Source organism: Podarcis pityusensis (assembly GCF_964106645.2).
Source record: "Podarcis pityusensis genome assembly, chromosome: 17".
NCBI classification, from domain to species: domain Eukaryota; kingdom Metazoa; phylum Chordata; class Lepidosauria; order Squamata; family Lacertidae; genus Podarcis; species Podarcis pityusensis.
Window position 1 is genome coordinate 32,873,554 of NC_138042.1, and position 20,598 is coordinate 32,894,151.

The 20,598-nt window shown below is 46.7% G+C and overlaps 1 protein-coding gene across 4 annotated transcripts in view; it reads left to right on the top strand.

The window, feature by feature from the left end:
* KEL (Kell metallo-endopeptidase (Kell blood group)) overlaps positions 1 to 20,328 on the top strand; it is a 31,335-nt gene extending 11,007 nt beyond the window's left edge. For all 4 annotated transcript variants that reach the window (XM_080986779.1, XM_080986778.1, XM_080986776.1 and 1 more), the window contains exons 9-19: positions 496 to 641; positions 954 to 1,083; positions 1,745 to 1,855; positions 9,982 to 10,080; positions 11,301 to 11,378; positions 12,702 to 12,805; positions 13,824 to 13,934; positions 14,203 to 14,270; positions 15,898 to 16,064; positions 17,751 to 17,846; positions 18,905 to 20,328. In XM_080986779.1, coding sequence (XP_080842905.1) covers positions 496 to 641; positions 954 to 1,083; positions 1,745 to 1,855; positions 9,982 to 10,080; positions 11,301 to 11,378; positions 12,702 to 12,805; positions 13,824 to 13,934; positions 14,203 to 14,270; positions 15,898 to 16,064; positions 17,751 to 17,846; positions 18,905 to 19,081 — 1,287 coding nt within the window. In that variant the 3' untranslated portion in view covers positions 19,082 to 20,328. The remainder of the gene's footprint in view (positions 1 to 495; positions 642 to 953; positions 1,084 to 1,744; positions 1,856 to 9,981; positions 10,081 to 11,300; positions 11,379 to 12,701; positions 12,806 to 13,823; positions 13,935 to 14,202; positions 14,271 to 15,897; positions 16,065 to 17,750; positions 17,847 to 18,904) is intronic.
* Positions 20,329 to 20,598: the final 270 nt, after the last annotated feature.

Sequence of the window (20,598 nt, forward strand, 5' to 3'; positions counted from 1 at the left end):
CCATTGAACCCAGTGGGTTTTGACTATATGTGATTTTGGCTTTAGGCACAATCCTTGGAGGCTAACGCTGGCATAAGTTATAGACCTACAGCATCTTACTGAGACACTTCCCAATAAGATTTTCATGTTCTGGTTGCGAGGGTTGGGTGGGTGCTTTCTATTTTATGGGTTTCATCCAACTAATTCTACTTACAGTAGAGTAGACCCATTAATGGGCCTAAGTTCGTCATGTCCATGCACTTCATGGGTCTCCTCTGAGTAGATTTCCGTTTACCTCTCCCATTTGCCCCTACAAGGAAGTGTGCACTATTGAACTTTCACATGAACACGGGCATAGGATCTGATTGCCCATTCCAGTGCATGGCATGTTCTTCATTCATCCATCCACAGTGTGAGCCTTTCACTTCAAAAACCATTACTAAGCCATGCTTACTGGGCATTTTGTAATTCTTTCCCCCCGTAAAATCATTTAATTCTGTTTGAAACTCTTTTAAGGAAAAGGCTCCTGCCATTGATTGGCTGTTGTGCCTCCAGGCTGCTTTCTACCCGGTGCAGCTGAACATGTCTCAACCAGTTGCTGTGCATGACATGGAATATTTGAAAGGGATGTCGCAACTAATTGGAGAATGGCGGCACAAAAGGTGAGGAGCTGGTGTGTGGTACTACACAGTGGTGTGCAGTGATTTTTTTTGGTAAGGGAATAGTTAGGGCCAGAAGTACTTAAAACCCATTCTCTTAGGGTTCTATTTTTTTGGAAAAAGAGGTGCTGGAGCTCACCACGAACTTCTCCCTTCTTCTCTTAGAATGGCAATGGCATTCTGGAGGTGCTGGAGCTGAGCTCTGGCTGAAAAAAGCTCTTCTCATACCTGTGCCTTCTTATTCTTGCACATTTGAAATGCACCTGTGATGAAGTGAACCGCACACATTCTATTTTATTTTTTATTTTTTTGCAGGGATGTACTACAGATCTACATGATACTCTATCTGGTTAGGAATCTGTCCCCAGCTCTGGACAGACAATTCGAGGAAGCTCATCAGGAACTGACAGACAAGTTGAATAGTAGGGCAACAAACTCAGAAACGGTGAGCTTAGTTCCCTTATCTCCCACATTTTAACAGTGAGATGGAAGTTCTGCTTAGAAACTTCCACTTGGGCATTAGGGGGCATTGGCACTCAAGGAAGGGACGAAAGGCTTAGCCACACTTCCTGTTGTCCCACTGCTTTCCCCCAGGGAAAACTGCTCTTTAGTGCTCAGTTGGAGCAAACAGCAATTTCGGTTTTTCCAGATAGATGTTTGCTCCAGTTAGCACTAAGGAGCAGGTTTTTGCTCAGAAAGGGGCAGGGCAAGGGGAAAACTGCTTGGACCCATGTCTTAAAAGTGTGCATCAAGCAGAAAACCACCTGGACCCATGCTTTCTAGGGACGACAAAAGCGGATGTGGGGAGAAGCCCCAAATGCAGAACTTTTCAAGGAACCGAGGATCATGGGTTGAATGGGGCCACAGAAGTGTGTGTGTGTGCATACATACAAGGGGGGAGGGGGCATTTTTGATTCAGCATTTGCTCTCGTTTTCCCAAGCTAGATATTTTAATGTCAGCGTTGTAGGGGCATGGACAGCTGCAGCAGACTCTTGGGTAGCTCTTATTCATCTTTGGACTTATTCAGGAGAGCTTCCCAGTGAATTGTGCCATATGTCATCGTTCTTTCTTTCTTTCTTTCTTTCTTTCCATCTTTCCATTTTAGGTAAGAGCTGAGCGTTGGAGAAAATGCCTACATGAGACCAGCATGTTCTTTGGCCCTATACTTGGGAAGATGGTTGTGCAGGAGATTTTCCCCCAGAAGGCCAAGGATCTCGTAGGTATTCAACAATGCCAGACATAGATTTGCTTTCTTTTATCCTGCTGCCCTTCTCGCCTAATATCCTACCTAAGTGCAATGGCTGCTCTTGACTCTTGACTGATCTGGGGGGGGGGGCACATTCTGGCAGGGGGAATACCGCTGGAGAGTAAGGAATTCACATCCACTACCCAGTAGTGATGTATGGAAGTAAAAGCTGGACCATAAAGAAGGCTGATCGCCGAATAATTGATGCTTTTGAATTATGGTGCTGGAGGAGACTCTTGAGAGTCCCATGGACTGCAAGAAGATCAAACCTATCCATTCTTAAGGAAATCAGCCCTGAGTGCTCACTGGAAGGACAGATCCTGAAGCTGAGGCTCCAATACTTTGGCCACCTCATGAGAAGAGAAGACTCCCTGGAAAAGACCCTGATGTTGGGAAAGATGGAGGGCACAAGGAGAAGGGGACGACAGAGGACGAGATGGTTGGACAGTGTTCTCAAAGCTACCAGCATGAGTTTGACCAAACTGCGGAAGGCAGTGGAAGACAGGAGTGCCTGGCGTGCTCTGGTCCATGGGGTCATGAAGAGTTGGACACGACTAAACAACAACAACAACAATAACTCTATGCCAACCATGGCTTAGGGTCACCTTGATTACTCTGCTCCCAAGCATCTACATCTCCCAGTCTTGTTTTTACAGCATTTCCTTCTTCTTTCCCCTCTGCTTCAAATCTATTCTTTATTTCTAGCTGAGCTTCTACAATCTCTCCATCTCCTGGCTGTTTCACCTGGGCTTTGAAAACCTGCCTGGTTTTCTCTGCCCACTCGCAAATCCCTCCGTGCATCTCTTATTGCTTGTTCTGGTGGTTCCTGTATAACTGATGCAGGAAATCTATGTCTAGATAAAATATCTGTCCACAGCAACGTTATCCTGATGTGCGTCAGCTGTGCTACCTTTATGAGGACAAAGGGAAGTGCACAGTGGGTTCTGCCATTGTTGGTGGCTCTGGAAGGTTTTAACACTGTGTGGTATGCCAGGCCATGTGGGATGATATAGTATGGTATGATGTTGAATGATATTGAATTGATGAGGCAGGTTAACGAGCTCAGTAAAACAGGGTTCATTCCCCTACAGCAGTAGATAGGTTCTATGCTTATGAGAACATTTTATTCTTTTGCTAGTTATGCTGTTTCAAATGTTCCTTTTATATTTGACTTCACTCAGTAATGCTTTCTTTTGAAAGGTTTAAGATAATTTTTTTGTTGACTTTGCTAAATGTGCATTGTGATGGGACGATGAGCTGCTTGTGTGTAAAATCCTAGTCCCTCAGAGTTTGGTCAAGTTTGCAAACCTCTGTCTGTAACGGAGCCCCTTAAACATGGCTCCGTCAGTCGCTGGCAGATTCCGACAGTGGTTGCTTTCGGAATCGCTTCCAACATAAAAGCTCCTTAACGGAAACACGTCTTCTGGACTCTCTGCGTGACAGTTTCCGGCGAGGAGTGGGTGTCCCTACAGGAGGTCCTGAAACCTCCCCACTGTTTTCGCTGGAAGTGTCTCTGAGCCATCCCTCCAGCTCACTTTCCCTCAGCTCAGCTCCTCTCCCCCTACTGGTTCCCTCTTCAGCTGCTGAGTCTCTCCCAACCTGTGTGAGCCCTTTCACTTCCCTTCCTTCCGATGGCAGTTCCCTGACATCCACCTCCCCTCCAGGGCCCCCTTCATCCCCTCTCGCCCCCTCCTCTACGGGCGGTGAGGAGGCAAAACCCCGGAATGAACTTCCTTCATCTTCCGATGTCCCGAACACTTCTCTCCACCTGTTGCGGTTCCTGGTCTCGAAGTACTCCTCCTCCTCAGAGTCCATCTCCCCTTCCCCTTCCGAGTCCGAGAATCCTTCCAACTCCTCCTCCTCATCGGTGGTCCCAAAGTATTCCCTCCGGAACCTCTCCACAGGCTGAGGTTTCCTTGGGAACCTTTGATGGAACGTTTCTATCAATACCTCGTCATTGATATCTTCTGCCATTACCCAAGTGTTTTCTGACTCCGGTTCTCCTTCCCACGCTACCAAATACTCCACCTGATCCCCCTTCCACCTGGCGTCGAGGATTTCTGCCACATGGCTGCTGCATTCCCTTTCTTCTATGACCGGTCCCCGAGTGGCCATCCCTTCTCGTCCCCCCTCATACGGTGACAGTAACGACCTGTGAAATACTGGGTGCAGTTTCATGTGGTTGGGTAACCGGAGCCTGAAAGCCACTGGGTTGACCTGTTGAATGACCTCAAAGGGACCCAATCTCCTGGGTCTTAATTTCTTACAACCTCCTTTGAACGGCAACCCTTGGGTTGACAGCCACACCCTATCTCCCACCCTTATGGTTTCACCTTCCCTTCGGTTCTTGTCTGCCTGCCTCTTGTATTCTTCCTTCGCCCTTTCTAAGTTGAGTTGGAGCTGACGATGGATTGCTTCCATTTCTTCTACAAAATGCTCGGCTGCCGGGACGCTCCATCTCTCCCCTTCTCCCCCTGGGAAACCCCTGGGATGACACCCATAATTAGCCAAGAAGGGGCTCATCCCTGTGGACACATTCTCGGCATTGTTGTAGGCAAATTCCGCCAGCGCCAACTTTTCTACCCAGTCATTCTCTCTGTCATTGACATAACACCTCAGGTATTGCTGGAGGACACCGTTTGCTCTTTCCGCCTGCCCGTTGGTTTCAGGGTGCCGGGCAGTCGAAAAGTTGACCTCCACCTGCAGTAAGCTCATGAGCTTCCTCCAGAACCTGGAAGTAAATTGTTTTCCTCGGTCTGAGACCACCCTCAATGGCACCCCGTGCAACCTAAAAATGTGTTCTACAAATAACTTCGCTGTCTCTTCCGCCGTGACTGCATGCGAGCAGGCTACAAAGTGGCACATCTTTGTTAGTAGGTCTACCACCACCATGATGGCTGTTTTCCCCTTGGACTTCGGCAGATCAGTCATAAAATCTATCGACACTGCCTCCCAAGGTCGTTCTGGGGTTGGTAAGGGTTCTAATAGCCCCGCCGGTGCCCGCCTCTCCCCTTTGGCTCGCTGGCATTGCTCACACCCTCTTACATACTCCCGTACATCTTCCCTCACCTTAGGCCACCAAAATTCCCTGGTGACCAACCACATGGTTTTGTGTTGTCCAAAATGCCCCGCCGTGGGGCTGTCGTGCAACTGCTTGAGTACCCTCCCCCTTAAGTCTCCTTCAGGGATATACAGTGCCCCTTTGTAATACAAAGCTCCATTTCTTTCCTCGAAACCCCCTGGTTCCTCTCCCTCACCCCTAAGACCTCTGAGCTTATTCTGGGCGTATTCATCATTCTCTGTTTCCTCTACCAGTTCTCTTTGTCCCACCAATGCCGCCCCACACACCCAGCGGTCCTCTGGAATGACATGTCTCTCTTCGGGTGCTCCCTCCCCCTCCAAATATTCAGGTTTGCGTGAGAGAGCGTCCGCCCTAATGTTCTCTGGGCCTGGCACGTAACAAATCTCAAAGTTAAATTTGGAGAACTCCTGGGCCCATCTCACTTGCCGTTGGTTGAGCACTCGTGCCGTCCTCCAATACTCTAGGTTCTTGTGGTCAGTGCACACTTGCACCTTATGTTGTGCGCCAATTAGCAGGTGCCTCCATCTCCGGAACGCCTCATGAATGGCTAGTAGTTCTCGGTCATACACCGTGTAGTTCCTCTCGGATTTGTTCAGCTTTCGCGAAAAAAAGGCACACGGTCTCCACTCTGACTCCTCCTTCCCAGGCTGCAGAAGCACCGCCCCAATCGCTCTGTCTGATGCGTCAGTTTCCACTCTCATCGGTTTTTGTAAATCCACATGCAGGAGTTGTTGTTCCGAGGCGAAGGCCCTTTTTAGTTCCTCAAATGCTCGCTCCGCCTCCTCAGTCCAAACGAACTTCTTCTTACTGCTGAGACAGTCCGTAATGGGCGCCGTCAGGTGGGCAAAGTTTCGGATGAACTTACGATAGAAGTTCCCAAATCCTAGGAACCTCTGCACATCCTTCCTTGTTTTGGGTGTTTTCCATTCCAGCACCGCCTGGACCTTGCCGGGATCCATGGCCAATCCCTTGTCTGACAGGCGATACCCCAGGAATTCCACCTCCTTGGTATGAAACTGACACTTCTCCAGTTTCACCCACAGCTGGTTGGCTTGCAGCCTGCTCAACACTTCTCTGACGTCTCTCACATGCTGCTCCTCATTCTCAGAATACACCAACACGTCGTCTAAGAAGGCCACACAATTCTTGTAAAGCAAAGGCCCCAGGACGTGGTTCATAAACGATTGAAAGCACGCGGAGCCTCCTTGTAGGCCGAAGGGCATAACTAAATATTCAAATGCCCCCAAAGGGGTGAACATGGTGGTTTTCCATTCATCCCCCTTCCTTATTCGTATCAGGTTGTACGCCCCCCTTAGGTCCAGTTTAGTAAAAATCTTTCCCTTCCTGACCCTTGTCAAAATGTCGTCAATCCTGGGCATAGGGAAAGCCACTGGTTCTGACACTGCATTTAAGGCCCTGAAGTCACACACAAGCCTCGGCTTGTTCGTGTTTTTTTTATCCACAAAAAACACTGGGCTGCCCCCCACCGCCCTGGACTCTCTGATGAACCCTCTCTTCAGGTTCTTGTCAATGAACTCTCTTAGCTCCTGCATCTCTCTGTCTGACATGGCGTACAGCTTGCCTACAGGGAGCTGTGCCCCAGGGAGTAAATTGATTTGACAGTCAAAGGGTCTATGCGGGGGTAGTTGGTCAGCTTCCCTTTCGCTGAAGACGTCGCGGAGATCTGCGTATTGTCGTGGTACCTTCACGTTCTCCGTTACTTCAGTCCCTGCTAGGGTGGCTTGGGCCCCTGCCAAACCCTTTCCCTCTTTGCAGTGTTCTAAGCAATGTGCTGAACCAAAAGAAACCACTCTCTGATGCCAGCCCACCAGCGGATCATGTAACGCTAGCCAGCTCATCCCCAATATAATGGGAGCTCCTCCCAAGGTGGCCACATTAAACGCTATCAGTTCGGTGTGCCTTGCCACCTTCATTATCATTGGGACGGTCTGCAAGCTGACTTCTCCTCCCAACAGCTCCCTGCCATCGATCGTGGTCACCTGCAGGGGGTTGCTTAAAGGGATCGTCTGTATCTGGTGTTCAGCTGCAAACTCTTTGCTCATGAAATTGCAGGAGCTGCCTGAGTCCAACAGCGCCTTTATCTTTAGAGGGTGTCCGTTTGGCAGCTCTAGCGCCACTTCTATCACTAGGGCGGGTTTAGGAGGTTCTGGCGTGGGCACTTTCACTGCTCTTTGGCCTGGCTGCTGTGCCCCGACGGTGGCAGCCAGGCGTTGGCTTTTACTTGCTTCGGTATTTCTTCCTCTCTTCCCTCCACAGCTCCTACCATCCCTTGCCATTCCTTCCTCTGGGGGCAGACTCTGGCAAAGTGACCTGGCTGTTGGCAGAGATAGCATTTCCGGGCGCCTTTTCCCTCCTTCTTTCCCCCCTCACTGGGCTTTGAAACTGCGCGCGCGCGCGCTGTTCCGATTTCCATCGGCTCTGCCGGCGGGAAAGTTGGCTCTGGAATGTCTGGAATGCGGAACTCCTTCCAACGTTCCCCCTTCCCTTCCCGCCTCTCCAATGCTCTCGCCTCCTGGCGCGCTCCTATGGTCAGCGCTGATTTGGTCAGCTGGTCCATAGACTCCGCCCTGGGCGCCCGGGAAAGTTCGTCTTTCACAGCCGAAGAAAGCCCTTCTTCAAAGAGCATTTGAATGGGTTCCGCCGATAGATCCCACCCCAATTTATGGATCAACATGGTGAACTCAGTCCAGTACTCACGGACAGATCGGCTCCCCTGTTTGCAAGCCATTAACTGTCTGCGGACCACTCCCTGTTCAATATCGCTGGAAAACATCAGATCCATGGCGCGAAAGAACTTCATCGTGTCCTTTAGGACGTCACTATTCGCTGCCATCAGGGGTCTAACCCAGTCTCTCGCCCCCTTTTCAAGATGCCCAATCACGAAAGCCACTCGTGATTCCTCGTCAGGGAATTCATCAAACTGCAGATTGAGGGCATATTGCATCTCTGTCCGAAAGCCATGATAGTCTTTGGGCTCCCCCCCAAACTTCTGCACCAATCCTGGTACCTTTCTGACGAGCTGGGTGTCTTTCCCCTTTTTGTCTGCATCCTGAGCCCTCCTCTCCTCAAGCCTCGCCGTCTGCAGCGCTAGCTGGACCTCCAACACCCGGTACCTTTCTTCCAGGCTTGGACCCGCTCCAGCTCCTGCTTCTCCGGTTCCGGCTGGGTTGCTCATGATGCCTTCTCCTGCACAAGCTGCTCACGGAGACTGTCGGAATGCTGTGATGGGACGATGAGCTGCTTGTGTGTAAAATCCTAGTCCCTCAGAGTTTGGTCAAGTTTGCAAACCTCTGTCTGTAACGGAGCCCCTTAAACATGGCTCCGTCAGTCGCTGGCAGATTCCGACAGTGGTTGCTTTCGGAATCGCTTCCAACATAAAAGCTCCTTAACGGAAACACGTCTTCTGGACTCTCTGCGTGACAGTTTCCGGCGAGGAGTGGGTGTCCCTACAGGAGGTCCTGAAACCTCCCCACTGTTTTCGCTGGAAGTGTCTCTGAGCCATCCCTCCAGCTCACTTTCCCTCAGCTCAGCTCCTCTCCCCCTACTGGTTCCCTCTTCAGCTGCTGAGTCTCTCCCAACCTGTGTGAGCCCTTTCACTTCCCTTCCTTCCGATGGCAGTTCCCTGACATGCATTCTACAACTGACCTCCTCTGTCGTGGTTTTTAACAAATGTTTAGGATATTTTAGTTTCCTGTTAATTATGTTTGAATGGATGTTAATTGTCTTTAAATGTATACTTTATATCTGACTTTCTTCAGTAATGCTTTGTTCCGGATTGTTTTGATATTTTAATTTAGGTTGTAGACTGCTTTGAGATTGCCCCCCCCCCCCAAAATATAAAGCAGCATAGAAATTAAATTAATAATAATAATGTCAGTGACACATCATTTCTATAGCAATGCCTTTGGCCGAACCATAGTTTAGGGTTATGTGCAATGGGGAGCCTCAGAATTATGGCTCCCCATTTCCTCTTCCCGTCCAACATCAAGCTTTTGCTTCCATTTTGACTAACCACCATTTTTTGTTATGTATGAACCCTGAACTGATGTTAATGTTAACTATGGCTTAGGGAAACCAGACAGGATCAGAAATGTTTGGCGCTAGTCAACTTAGTTTTATTTAGAGTAGACCTGTTGGAATTAAGTGCCCTAAGTTAGTCATGTTCATTTATTTCCCTGGGTCTGCTCTGAATAAAACTTAATTGAATATGATTTAAAGTTAGCTTCCCTCTCCCCCAGAAGATTAACCACAATTTGTCCAGGTCTGTAAATAATTATAGTTATAATTATAATTATAATGTTTTTATTATTTATACCCCACCCATTCGGCTGGGTTTCCCCAGCCACTCTGGGCAGCTTACAGAATATATAAAACAAACAGCAGTTACATGAAAACTGAAGCAAAATCTTCCAGTCCTTTCCTCGCAGCTGCATGGGAAGCTCGTGAACCTGATGTTTGTGTTGGAAAACAAGCCTTCTTCGGGAGAGACTGGCTCCTCTCCCAGGCTCCCGGCTTGCTTACCGGTGACCTCCCTGGCTGCAATCCCCGCAAGCCCAGGATAGGTCTCAATAGGCGACATCTCCCAGCAGGGGAAAATGCACACCCCCTCCCTCCTTGCTTCCCAGCAGGGAAAGGAGATATCTAGATATCTATTTACATCACTTTATTTCTGACTTTGCAGCACTACATAAAACATGCCTGATCACTTCAGACTCCTTCCAGCAAGAGACAGAGACTTCCTGTACATAGGCAAGAGGAAGGTCTCATATTACACTCTGAGCAAATTCCGGTGAATTGCCCTGTGAACTGACCGTAACACTGTTTCCCACAGACAGCCCCATCATGTGATGTTTTCAAGCTGGCTGTTTGCAGCTGCGTTGCTCTCATATTGTAACAGTTTGTTCATGTAACACTAAACTATGGTGTAGCATTATGTCTAAATGCAACTGATGTGTTTCCTTAATCGTGTGATTTCCATACTTTCTCTGGCCAGGCTGAGCAGATGTTCTCTGAGATCCGAGATGCCATCCACAGCCATCTGGATCAAGTGGAGTGGATGGGAAGTCAGGCCCGCCAAGAGGCCAAGGATAAAGTATGTATGTGTGCCTGGATGGCTATCAGGACTAAGGTGTGGGTATGTGGCTTCATGAGAATCCAAATCTGGAGAACAACCGTGTTCTCCAGCTCAAAGTCCTTGAGATCAGTGGTTGGGCCACAGATGGATCCATGAATGTAGCAGGCAGAAGGGTTAATTTACTGACAAGTCAAGAGCTGACCAGGCCTAGTATTTATACTAGTCCTCACTAGATGTCTACTAGTCACAGGGACTGATATTACATACTTCCTTTTCTTCAGTATCTGAGCTTGAAGCTACATAGCCCTAGATTGCTCACCAGCCTAAGTTCCAGCAACAGACTCTTAAGGTCTTTGGTTCAAGCCCTACAGTCCTTGACAGAGGTCTGCGTACCTCTGAGCTTGCATTATCCACCTTAGTGAAGGGATATGGGAGGTGCATTCTGGACCAGGCCTTGAGTAATAGTCACATATCTAAATCTCAGGAGGAAGAATTTGTTTACATTCCACATTCATTGTCAGGGACTGGACTGAAGAGGAGGAGGAATGGTGGAGATTGCCCTCCCCTTCTCTTGTAGCTTCCAGAGACGGGGAAAGCAGTATCAAATTACAGTAGGGCTCTGAGGAAGATCACAGCTCAAACACAAGCAAACAGCAGAGTTATGAGGTGTTAGGAGAAGGGGAAGGCAGAGCAAGCCAGCTGACACGTCACTGGAAAGCATAACTGACCCCCTTCTCCCAGAACGCAGCATTCGTTAATTGGGAATGACTGGATTTCTTTGTCTCCCACCGTGATGACTGAATAAACTCATTAGTGTTAAGTTGTGGGTGAACATATCAGACGACACAGCGATTCTTCAAACAGCTCTTGTTTATTCACAGGCCAGAACAGAACTGAACTGAAGGGTTCAGCCAGCCTGCTTATATAGAGCTCCACTAGAACGCAACAGTAACCATTTTCTGTAACTATCCAATCCCTGAACGTCACTTTCAATCCCTTATTTGCATATGTGGACCTGAGTGAAAACTATCTACAGTATCCCCCTGCTGGCCCAGGGTGAGAACTTCAGTACATAACAATTAGGAAGGACTATCTTTGTTTCCTCCCTGCTTCTTGCTTCCACTGGGAGAGGGAGAGAATTCCCCAAGCTTACATTCATGTATATAATTTAAAATGTGCCACTGGATGTTCAAAGCAAAACAACATCAGTCCTCTTGATAATTTTCTTGTCTTTTTAGATTTATAGCCTCCAGGTAGAGATTGGCTACCCAGAGAGCATCCTCCAAACAGATGAAGTTAACAATGAGTATCAAGAGGTGGGTGGATCAAACATTGCTTGCAGTTCCATGGTATTGCCTCCTGAAAGATGGTTCCCGTGGTACAGGAAGGTTTCAGTTTCACTGCCCTGGAACACTGCTTCACGCTTCTCCAGTGACATTTGAATCCAGCCTGTGGCTACTGTCTCATTGGCTCCTCTCCAAGAGAGTTGAGTTTGACATTTTCCTCAAATACTCCTCAACCATTTTTTACAGCGCCTGCCGTACCTTCCCACCCACATATACACAGTAGGATGCTAGCTCTGGGGCACTGGGGGAGGGGGGGGTGCAAAATGGTGGCCAGACTGCCAACACAATTAGGGGGAAAGAAAGAAGCCATGTTGCTGCTGCTGCTTCTGCGAGGTCCTCTAGTTAAAGTTTCAAAGCATCCAGCGCAAGAAAAACAGGAAGTAGGCATATTTTATTCATGTGCGGCTGGATACTCCAGGAATTTACAGTGAATTTTTGGAAGCTTCAACTAGAGCATGTTTTTTGCTTAGATCCTAACAGTCTAGTGATTGGAGGATTTTCTCACAGTATTTGCTTAAATCAGACAAACATGAAACCATATTCAGACAAGCCTGCCTGATACACTGCATACTCAGGTTCCACACTGGAGCAGCTAATCTGCTTATTAATATTTGCCTTGTGAGTGAAACATGTTTGCCAGTTTACAAAGCAATCCAAACCTGCAGTTTGCTGTGCAGGGTAGGAGTTGGACAAGGCAGTGGTGTCCCTCTGTCAGCGGTGTGTGTGTGTGTGTGTGTGTGTGTGTGTGTGTGTCTGTGTGTCTACTACCATGGAACACGTGACTGTGCCCATCTAAACTATTTGATTGAAGCTACAGCAGGTGATTTTCCCACTAGCATATACTCTGAAAATGGAGTGTTGAGGGGGGTGGGGGTGGGCTAGTCAAGGATCTGCTGAATCCAAAGTCAACCCAGCTGCCTGCAAGTTGTGGAAATGGGCCCAGTCCAGACCTCTTCATTGCACCAGCCTGCAGCAAGAGCTGCAATCCAGAGTTTTCATCCACTATGTAAGCTGCCCACCAGGGTTTGGGATTGTGCCCTCGGGGTGCTATTAATCCACATCAGGTTGTTTTGTCCTTCTTCCGCCTGTCTTTCAGTCACTATTATATTTTATTATTGCGTTCCATCGTTTTATATTTTGCCGTATTTTAAAATGACTCGTCTATAATATATTCAATAAACTTTTAGTGCGTTTTTAATGCACCTGACTTTTACGTTTTGTCTGTATATTAAGAGTGCCAATAAATTTTGTTCCATCTCCCCTTCTAATCCTATTGCATGATTTTTCCTTCAGCTGGAGATTTATGAAGATCACTTCTTCCATAATGTAGTTGCCTGCCTGAAGTCTCTGAGGAAGAGATTCTCCCTGAGACTCATCAATCCCCATCTACAGGATAAGTATGTTCTTCTTGTACGATGTAGGAGAGATTATGTGAATGCAAGACAGACAGTGATTCATAACAAGGAGAAGTGACTTTGCTCCATTCAGTCCCTTCACTGTTTTGTGGATTCACTCCCATTCTATGTGTCTTGTTTTAATATGGAGAGTTTCAAAAATTAATTCCAGGACTAGCACATCACAATTTGCTACAGCATTAATTATGCATCTTTGCACTAATCCACTAGCACGTATATGTGGTAGCATCGAGATCTTCTTTACACTGTAATCGAACCAATGTACATGTGCGGTAGCCGGCAAAATCGTAGTTCATGCTCTGTGGTCTGAAGAAAGTCCAGCAGATTGCTAACTCAGTAGTGCAAGAACAAATAATTTGGAACTTCCAAAAGCAGCGAAGTCGTTCAGATAGGGCTCGTTTTAGAAACATCCCTGAATCAGATATACTTAATGACTTAACACTTGGTGGCAGGAAGGGGAATATGAGAGAGGACTTCAATGAAAAATTGTCGTATATGAGATAATTTCCAGTGATATGAAAGCTCCCATGATAGCTCATTCACAATTGCAACTCATCCCTTAGTGTTTGGGCTATAATGTAATGAGTGCTTCTCTTTTTGAACCAGTACAGTGGTACCTCAGGATGTGAACAGGATCTGTTCGGGAGCCCCGTTCACATCCTGAACGCAACGTAAGACGCAGTGGCGCATCTGTGCGTTTGTGGGTCGCGTTTGGCCGCTTCTGCGCATGCGCGTGACGTCATTTTGAGCGTCTGTGCATGCGCGAGCGGCGAAACCCGGAAGCAATGCGCTCCGTTACTTCCGGGTTGCCGCGGAGCGCAACTCGAACGCGCTCAACCCAAAGCACATTCAACCCGAGGTATGACTGTACTACAGTGTTACTACAAAGGTGAGGCCCGTTGAGTAGATCAGGAGGAACGAGATATGGAATAAAAATCATGGCCCAAGTCATTCCTTCCTTCACCATCATCATTTATTTTTTTTAAATGTTCTATTCCAGTTGGGAAGTTCCCCCGTGGTCTGTTCATTCATACTATTCACTGAGGCGACACGCTGTCGTTTTCCCTGCTGGAATGTTCCGCGACCCTTTCTTCCATACTGAATTTCCCAGGTAAGGACTAAGTGGCGCAGAATTTCTCGCAGAACTGCTGCCCTTCCATTGCACTATGCTGCAAATAGCTGTTTTTAAAAAAACCAAAACCTGCCAAAGCAGTTTGATCAGAAAGTCTAGAGAGACAGAAATGTGGGCACAAATAATGATGGCTCTCCCATGTTTATCTTCAACAATCTGAAAAAAAACACCAGGCTTCCCACATAGGGAGCCTGTAGATTTCAAGCCATGGAGGTTTCGCTAAGCCCTTGTCTTGTGTGTTTTTCAGCGCTGTGAACTTTGGAGCCATGGGGTTTTTCATGGCGCACGAACTGCTGCACTCCTTCTACGATTATGGTATGTAGTGGGAGGCATTGTAGATAATCTGCTGCACCTTCAGTTATTTGAACTTGTGGGGTTTTACTTCCCTAAGTGCCAGAACAACTCATTATTGCCCAGCTGTTCTGTGTGCTGAAACCCAAGGCACCAATTTCTCAACTGCAAAGTGGCTTTGGAAGGAGGCAATTTTCACTGGAGAAGTAACAGGCAGGAGGGAGGTGCTTAACCCTTCTCCCAGCAACGCACCCTCAGGTTTTGTCGGCCCCTTCCACCCACCCACCGACAGCCTCCTCTGCTCCAGCCATGTTTATTTCTTCACCAGTGTGGACCTGGAACCCTAGCAGTGGGGGAAGTGGCTAGGAGAGGGAAGGGGAGAAAGCAGCTTTCTCCTGGCCATCGCACGTTGCCCCTTCCCAGTGCTGCTTTGCAAAAGAGAAGCAGTAGCCAAGGCATAAGTACATCGGGTAGATAGCCAGGTAGCAATTCTTAACCAAAAGTGTAAAATGCAAACTGAAGTTAAGACAGAATTTAAATCTACTGAAAAACCCAGCAAGTTCTGTATTGACTCCTTTGCCTCCATTTTAGTTGAAACCCCTTAATAATAATAATAATAATAATAATAATAATAATAATTTATTTATACCCCGCCCATCTGGCTGGGCTTCCCCAGCCACTCGGGGCAGCTTCCAACAAAATATTAAAATACAGTAATGCATCAAACATTAAAAGCTTCCCTAAAGAGGGCTGCCTTCAGATGTCTTCTAAAAGTCTGGTAGTTGTTGCTCTCTTTGACACCTGGTGGGAGGGCGTTCCACAGGGCGGGTGCCACTACCGAGAAGGCCCTCTGCCTGGTTCCCTGTAACGTGGCTTCTTGCAGTGAGGGAACTGCCAGAAGGCCCTCGGCGCTGGACCTCGGTGTCTGGGTAGAAGCAATCCAGCTCATGTCCCAATCCTTAACCCATCCTCAGGCACATTTAAAGCTGCCCTATTTTGGTACTCACAACCACCTCAATTAAATGGAGGAACAAAAATAGGATGAATGAGATCCTCCCCCCCCCCCCGGCATCTTCCATTTTTGATGATGTCATAATAACTGAGCTCTGAATGGTAAATGGTTTGCGTAGACTCTATATTTGTAGAGGCCCAAGGAGAAACGAAGTCTGGCCTTGACTTGTTTGTAACCACATAGATGATACAGTCGCCCCCCCCCTTTTTTTTTAGGGACTGTAGAGTACAGAGCTTATACATGTGGGTCTTGCTTTACCAACATTCACTATGAAAAAAATCACTTAATCCAAACATGAGCAGTTAGTACCCAAAGTTTGCTGCACACACTCCACATTTAGATAACCAAGCAGGGAGCATTTTTTCCTTGTTTGGCTTTTGCGGGTTGACTGAGGAACGGAGGGAGGGGGAGCGATCAAACAAATCAGAGAGCAGTTTTTTCTGGGCTTTGGTGGTTTATTTTGGCTTCTGGAGGGCAAAATTCCATGGTCAGGTATGCATTAATAATTCCCCCATAGGAATTAATGGAAACCATGGACTCATTATGTGAACTCTAGCCTAATGAACGATTCCCAAGGAATGCATTGCAGGTGATCACCACTTGGGACTTAACCATCCTGGATTTCCTTTCGTTTCACAGTGCTACCTGAGAACTGTCTTGCCTGTGATATGAAAACACTGGCGCAACGTATAGACTGTCTTGTGAAACAGTACGAGAGCTACTCTTTGAAGGGCCATAGCATCAATGGCTCTTTCACCCTCCTGGAGAATGCAGCTGATACTGGGGGACTTGCCATGGCTTACCAGGTACCAAAATCTGATAATCAACAGAGCTTGCAGGTACTCCTCAGTCCTCACTTGCAGCCACCATGCTGTTTTCCCTCTCCACGTATCCTTGTTGCCACTGTCTCTTAGGTGGTCTTCTTCACATCATCCCACTATGGTCCGCCTCATTTCTTCTTTTATATCTTCTTGCTAAATCCATTTGAACTTACCTTTCTTAATTGTTTACCCCACAGTGAGTAGGTTTTTTGTGTTTCCACATTTTCATGGATCATAATTTACCATCTTAAGAGTGTTAGTGCCTGCTCTCAATGATGTTGTCCATTAGCATTTCTGCTAGATGTTTCACCTTCAGCTTAAGAAAAACTGGGTGGGGGAGATTTTCATGCGGAGACACAATTTCACCCAAGTACACGTGTTCAGTGGTTTGGGTACAATGCTCTCTTGGAGTGAAAACTCCATGTAAAATACCAACTTCTTTGTAATTTTGAATTTATGCATGGTCATTTTTAGTCTTTGTTTTTTAGATCTTTTTCTGTTCTGTGGTGTAAATTGCCTTAAGACTGTGTGGTCTAAGGCAGTACATTGCTGTTGCTGGCATCCGCCTGTCTTGAGAGACAATGGAGTATGCCTCCAGGGGTGAAGTCAAACTGCTGCCTATACAGTCATACAAGACATACAGTGGTGGTGATGATGATACAAAACGAAGATTGATTACACTGGGCAAGCTTATATGCAGATGTAATCAACAGAACCGTGCAAAAGGGATGGAGCAGAGGAGAAATGGAGAATACCGTATTTTTCGCCCTATAGGACGCACTTTTTCCCCTCCAAAAATGAAGGGGAAATGTGTGTGCGTCCTATGGGGTGAATGCAGGCTTTCGCTGAAGCCTGGAGAGCGAGAGGGGTCGGTACGGCTCTCCGCAAGCTGTGGGAGCCCGGCGTGAAGTTGCGCCAGTCTCCCAAGGCTTCTGGAGAGCTGCCTGCATCCCGAAGCCCGGGGCGCGCTGAGAAGCGCGCTCCAGGCTTCGGGCAGCTCTCTGCAAACCTGGGGAGACCGACGCGACTTCCCGCGGGCTCCCTAGGCTTGTGGCTAGCAGCCTGTTCTGGGGGCTGGGGTCGGGGGAAGCTCGGGCTTCCCCCGCCCCAGCCCCGCGTCTGGGGGGGGAAATAATTTTTTTTCTTTATTCCCCCCCCCAAAAAAACTAGGTGCTCCCTATGGGCTGGTGTGCCCTATGGGGCGAAAAATACGGTAAACCTGTAAGACTTAGCAAACAGAGGGCTATTTCTCACTCTGCCGATGGGCACTCTCTCCCTTGGGGAATGAGAGGTCATAACCAGGGGCTCTGCAATGATGCTGGGACCTCAGATCTTCCATTTCCCACTGGGCATCTTCCAGCCAGACCAGGGAAGAGCAGAGTGCAACTCAGAAGATCCGGTGCCTTTCTGTTTATGGCAGGTGTTCCTTCCATAAAAGTCCCTACTGCTGCAACAGGTAGGGGAAGACGACAACCAGAAGGATCAAGGAAAGAAGAGGCAGGAGCAAACCACTGCAGAGTTTCTTAGTGCATTTCTCAGTAACCACTGAAGTTTTCTGGGTGTCCTAGTGCAATCCCATTCAGAGGATGCTGTTGGAAAGTCATGCTTGAAATAGGGAAATGTATTTTGAGATTTGTAATCGAGAGTTCTTTTCTCCCCTTTTGCCCACAGGCATATAAGAACTGGTTGGAAAAACACAGAGAGGTGAAGAAGTTACCTTGGCCTGAGGTCTCACACCACCAGCTCTTCTTCATTAGCTTTGCCCATGTAATGTACCCTTTGCTACCTTTTCGCGTTTCCTCTGTTTTGCTCTGGCTGGCTTTTAGCTACATCAGTCCCATCTCAGCTCTCACATCCTTACACATTGCCTTCATGCTTTTTGGAAGCAGGCGCAAAACTATTTTTTTGTAGGGCAACAGCAGTTGCTCTTCATTTCTCCTGGGCTTTTAAAACTGTTTTTGCTTGTAGTTTGAGAACAGTTAGAAGAGGCAGTATATCATATGATAAAAATATTTTTTAAAAAAATAGTACAGCACACTAAAGTCAGAAAGGAATCAATTTTACTTGCTTTTCATCTCTTTACTTATTTGAGAGTCACTGCATCAAATGTAGTGGGGTTTACTTCTGAGTAAATCTGCATGGGATTGGGAATTCTAATCTGAGGTAGTCATTGTGAAAACTGAAGCAGGGTAATCTTTATTCCAGATTAGTTAATGTAATACAGAAAACCTTTTGTCTGCCCATTGTCAACTCTCACTGTTTCCACCACTTGCATGAAGCTCCCCACAGATTACCCTTGAAAAAAATATGGTCCTCGACAGAAAAAAGTTTGTCTACTTTGGACCCATACAAGCCACTGGACCTAACAACATTTATACATGGGTGTTTTCCACCAGTGTAGGTTTTGCTGCTCAGAGCTGGCTTAACATCTTTTTGAGTAATGTTTGAAGCCTGACGAAAACCTGCATGACTTGTTTCTTTGACAAGAGACCATGGTGGAGCAGATAACTAAAACGAACATGGACAATTGCTATAATAACCACCCCAAAGAGTTGACAATTATTTGGGTGCTTCTCTCAAGGCTAGACTTTCCATGTAATGTAAAAGAAGACCTTCATTCATGCAGCTATCAGGACCTAAAGGTCCTACTTTACGTTACATGGAAATTCCACAAGCCAATTTGTTCTAGAATATGTGTGGTTCCGCTGCCCCCAAACTTTCTTTCCCACAACGAAAGCTGAGTGGAAACGTGACATAAACATGGAGGAGAAATGACTCACTTGTTAACCAGAGGTCAATTATTCACACCCCTGTCTTCTCTGCAGGCAATGTGTGGGCACCAGAGCCCCGAAGGACTGCAAAGCTTCTTGCACAGAGATCCCCACAGCCCCCCGCCACTCCGTGTCCTTGGGTCCCTAAGCAACAGCGAAGATTTCTCCAGGCACTTCCACTGTCTGAGTAAATCACCAGTAAATCCAGCTGTGAAGTGCCACATCTGGTAAAAAGAAGAAGATGCTGAAGAGCATGTGGGACTGTTGGTGCAAAAAGATGGAGACAGACACTGAGGGCTCATGCGGATTCAGTGGTGTCAGCGATGTACGCAGTAGCCACTTACCCCAATTCCTTCCATGTGCAATGCCCCTTCTTCCTCCTCTACGTCCATCCAAGTGGTCAAGGTGGAAGAAGATTCCATCCTTCCATCAAGAAGGAAGAGAATACAGAGAAGATACTGTGTTGCAAAAAATTTGCTACTTTTAAAAAATAATAATACCTTCAACGGCCTTATGGACGACTTGGAACTGAGGAACTGAAGATCAGTTGACAAGTCTCTGGTGACTGTGTTTAGTGGCTCTTTTCCAATCAAAAATGAAAAGAACAGTGAGAGACTTTCTGAATAGTATACCCCGTGCTATCTTTCTAGAAAAAGAAGTGTTGGAACCGTGAACGCCTCCTTTGTTCTCTTATAATGGCTATGGCGTCCACCTGAGAGGTGCTGGAACTGAGTTCTGCCAAGTTCTGGCTAAAAAAAAAAAGCCCTGACTATAACCACATGGAACAATGAGACACTAAGATTCAATTCATGTCAAACATAGCTAACTGTAGTTTAGACACAAACCATGACCTAGTTCTTGGTGCCACAGGACTTGTTGTTTTTGCTGTGATAGACTGTCTACCCCTCTCATTAAGGTGGTAAATCTGTGTCTGTACTACTTCAGAATGCAAGCAAGGGTTCATGTGACTGCTTATTCTCCATACAAAAATTTATTTCCATATAGAAAACCAGAACAGAGTTCCATCTTGCCTTCTCCTTTACACGCTAGTTTCATAAATTCTGGGATTATTCTATATTAAAGAGTATTCCATCATCAAAGTCTGAAGTCGTACACTCAACACACAAGTTGACCACTTCATTGAGAACTAGGCCTGCCATGGTTTGATCTTCTAAACCCCCAAAGGCAAGCCATAGTTTAAAGTTGCTTATTTGCTTTTGTCCCCTCAGCTTCATATGTCTTCCTCCACTTCCATGGTGTAGTGACCAAAAAATGGTGATAGCTATGGTTTTGTGAATTTAGACTGCGCTAAACTATAGTTAGGGAACACCATGTTTTCCAAACCCACTTCAAACCATGGTTTCTAACTCTGGTTTGCTGACTGTTAATAAATTATCATCTGTCAATTTAGACATCGCACCAAAACCATGAAAAGTTAAGGTTTGGTGTGATGTTTGACTTGAACCTAGATGAATGTACATTGTTTCCTAAATGTGTTTTTATTTTATACTTTATATATATATGAGATACAGCCTTAAGATTTTGTATGTGTCAAAGGGAGTGAAATTGTGTTGTCTTTATTCCATCATCTGGAGGCCTAATCAACAGGTTGTCACCTGGTCTGTGGTCCATTAAAGATCTAGCAAATTTTAATCAAGTTCAAACAAACAAAAGGCTCACAGTTTCACTTAAAGGGAAAAATAGTCTTCATGTATATTTCATATGGATTCTATTGCATTGCCAACTCA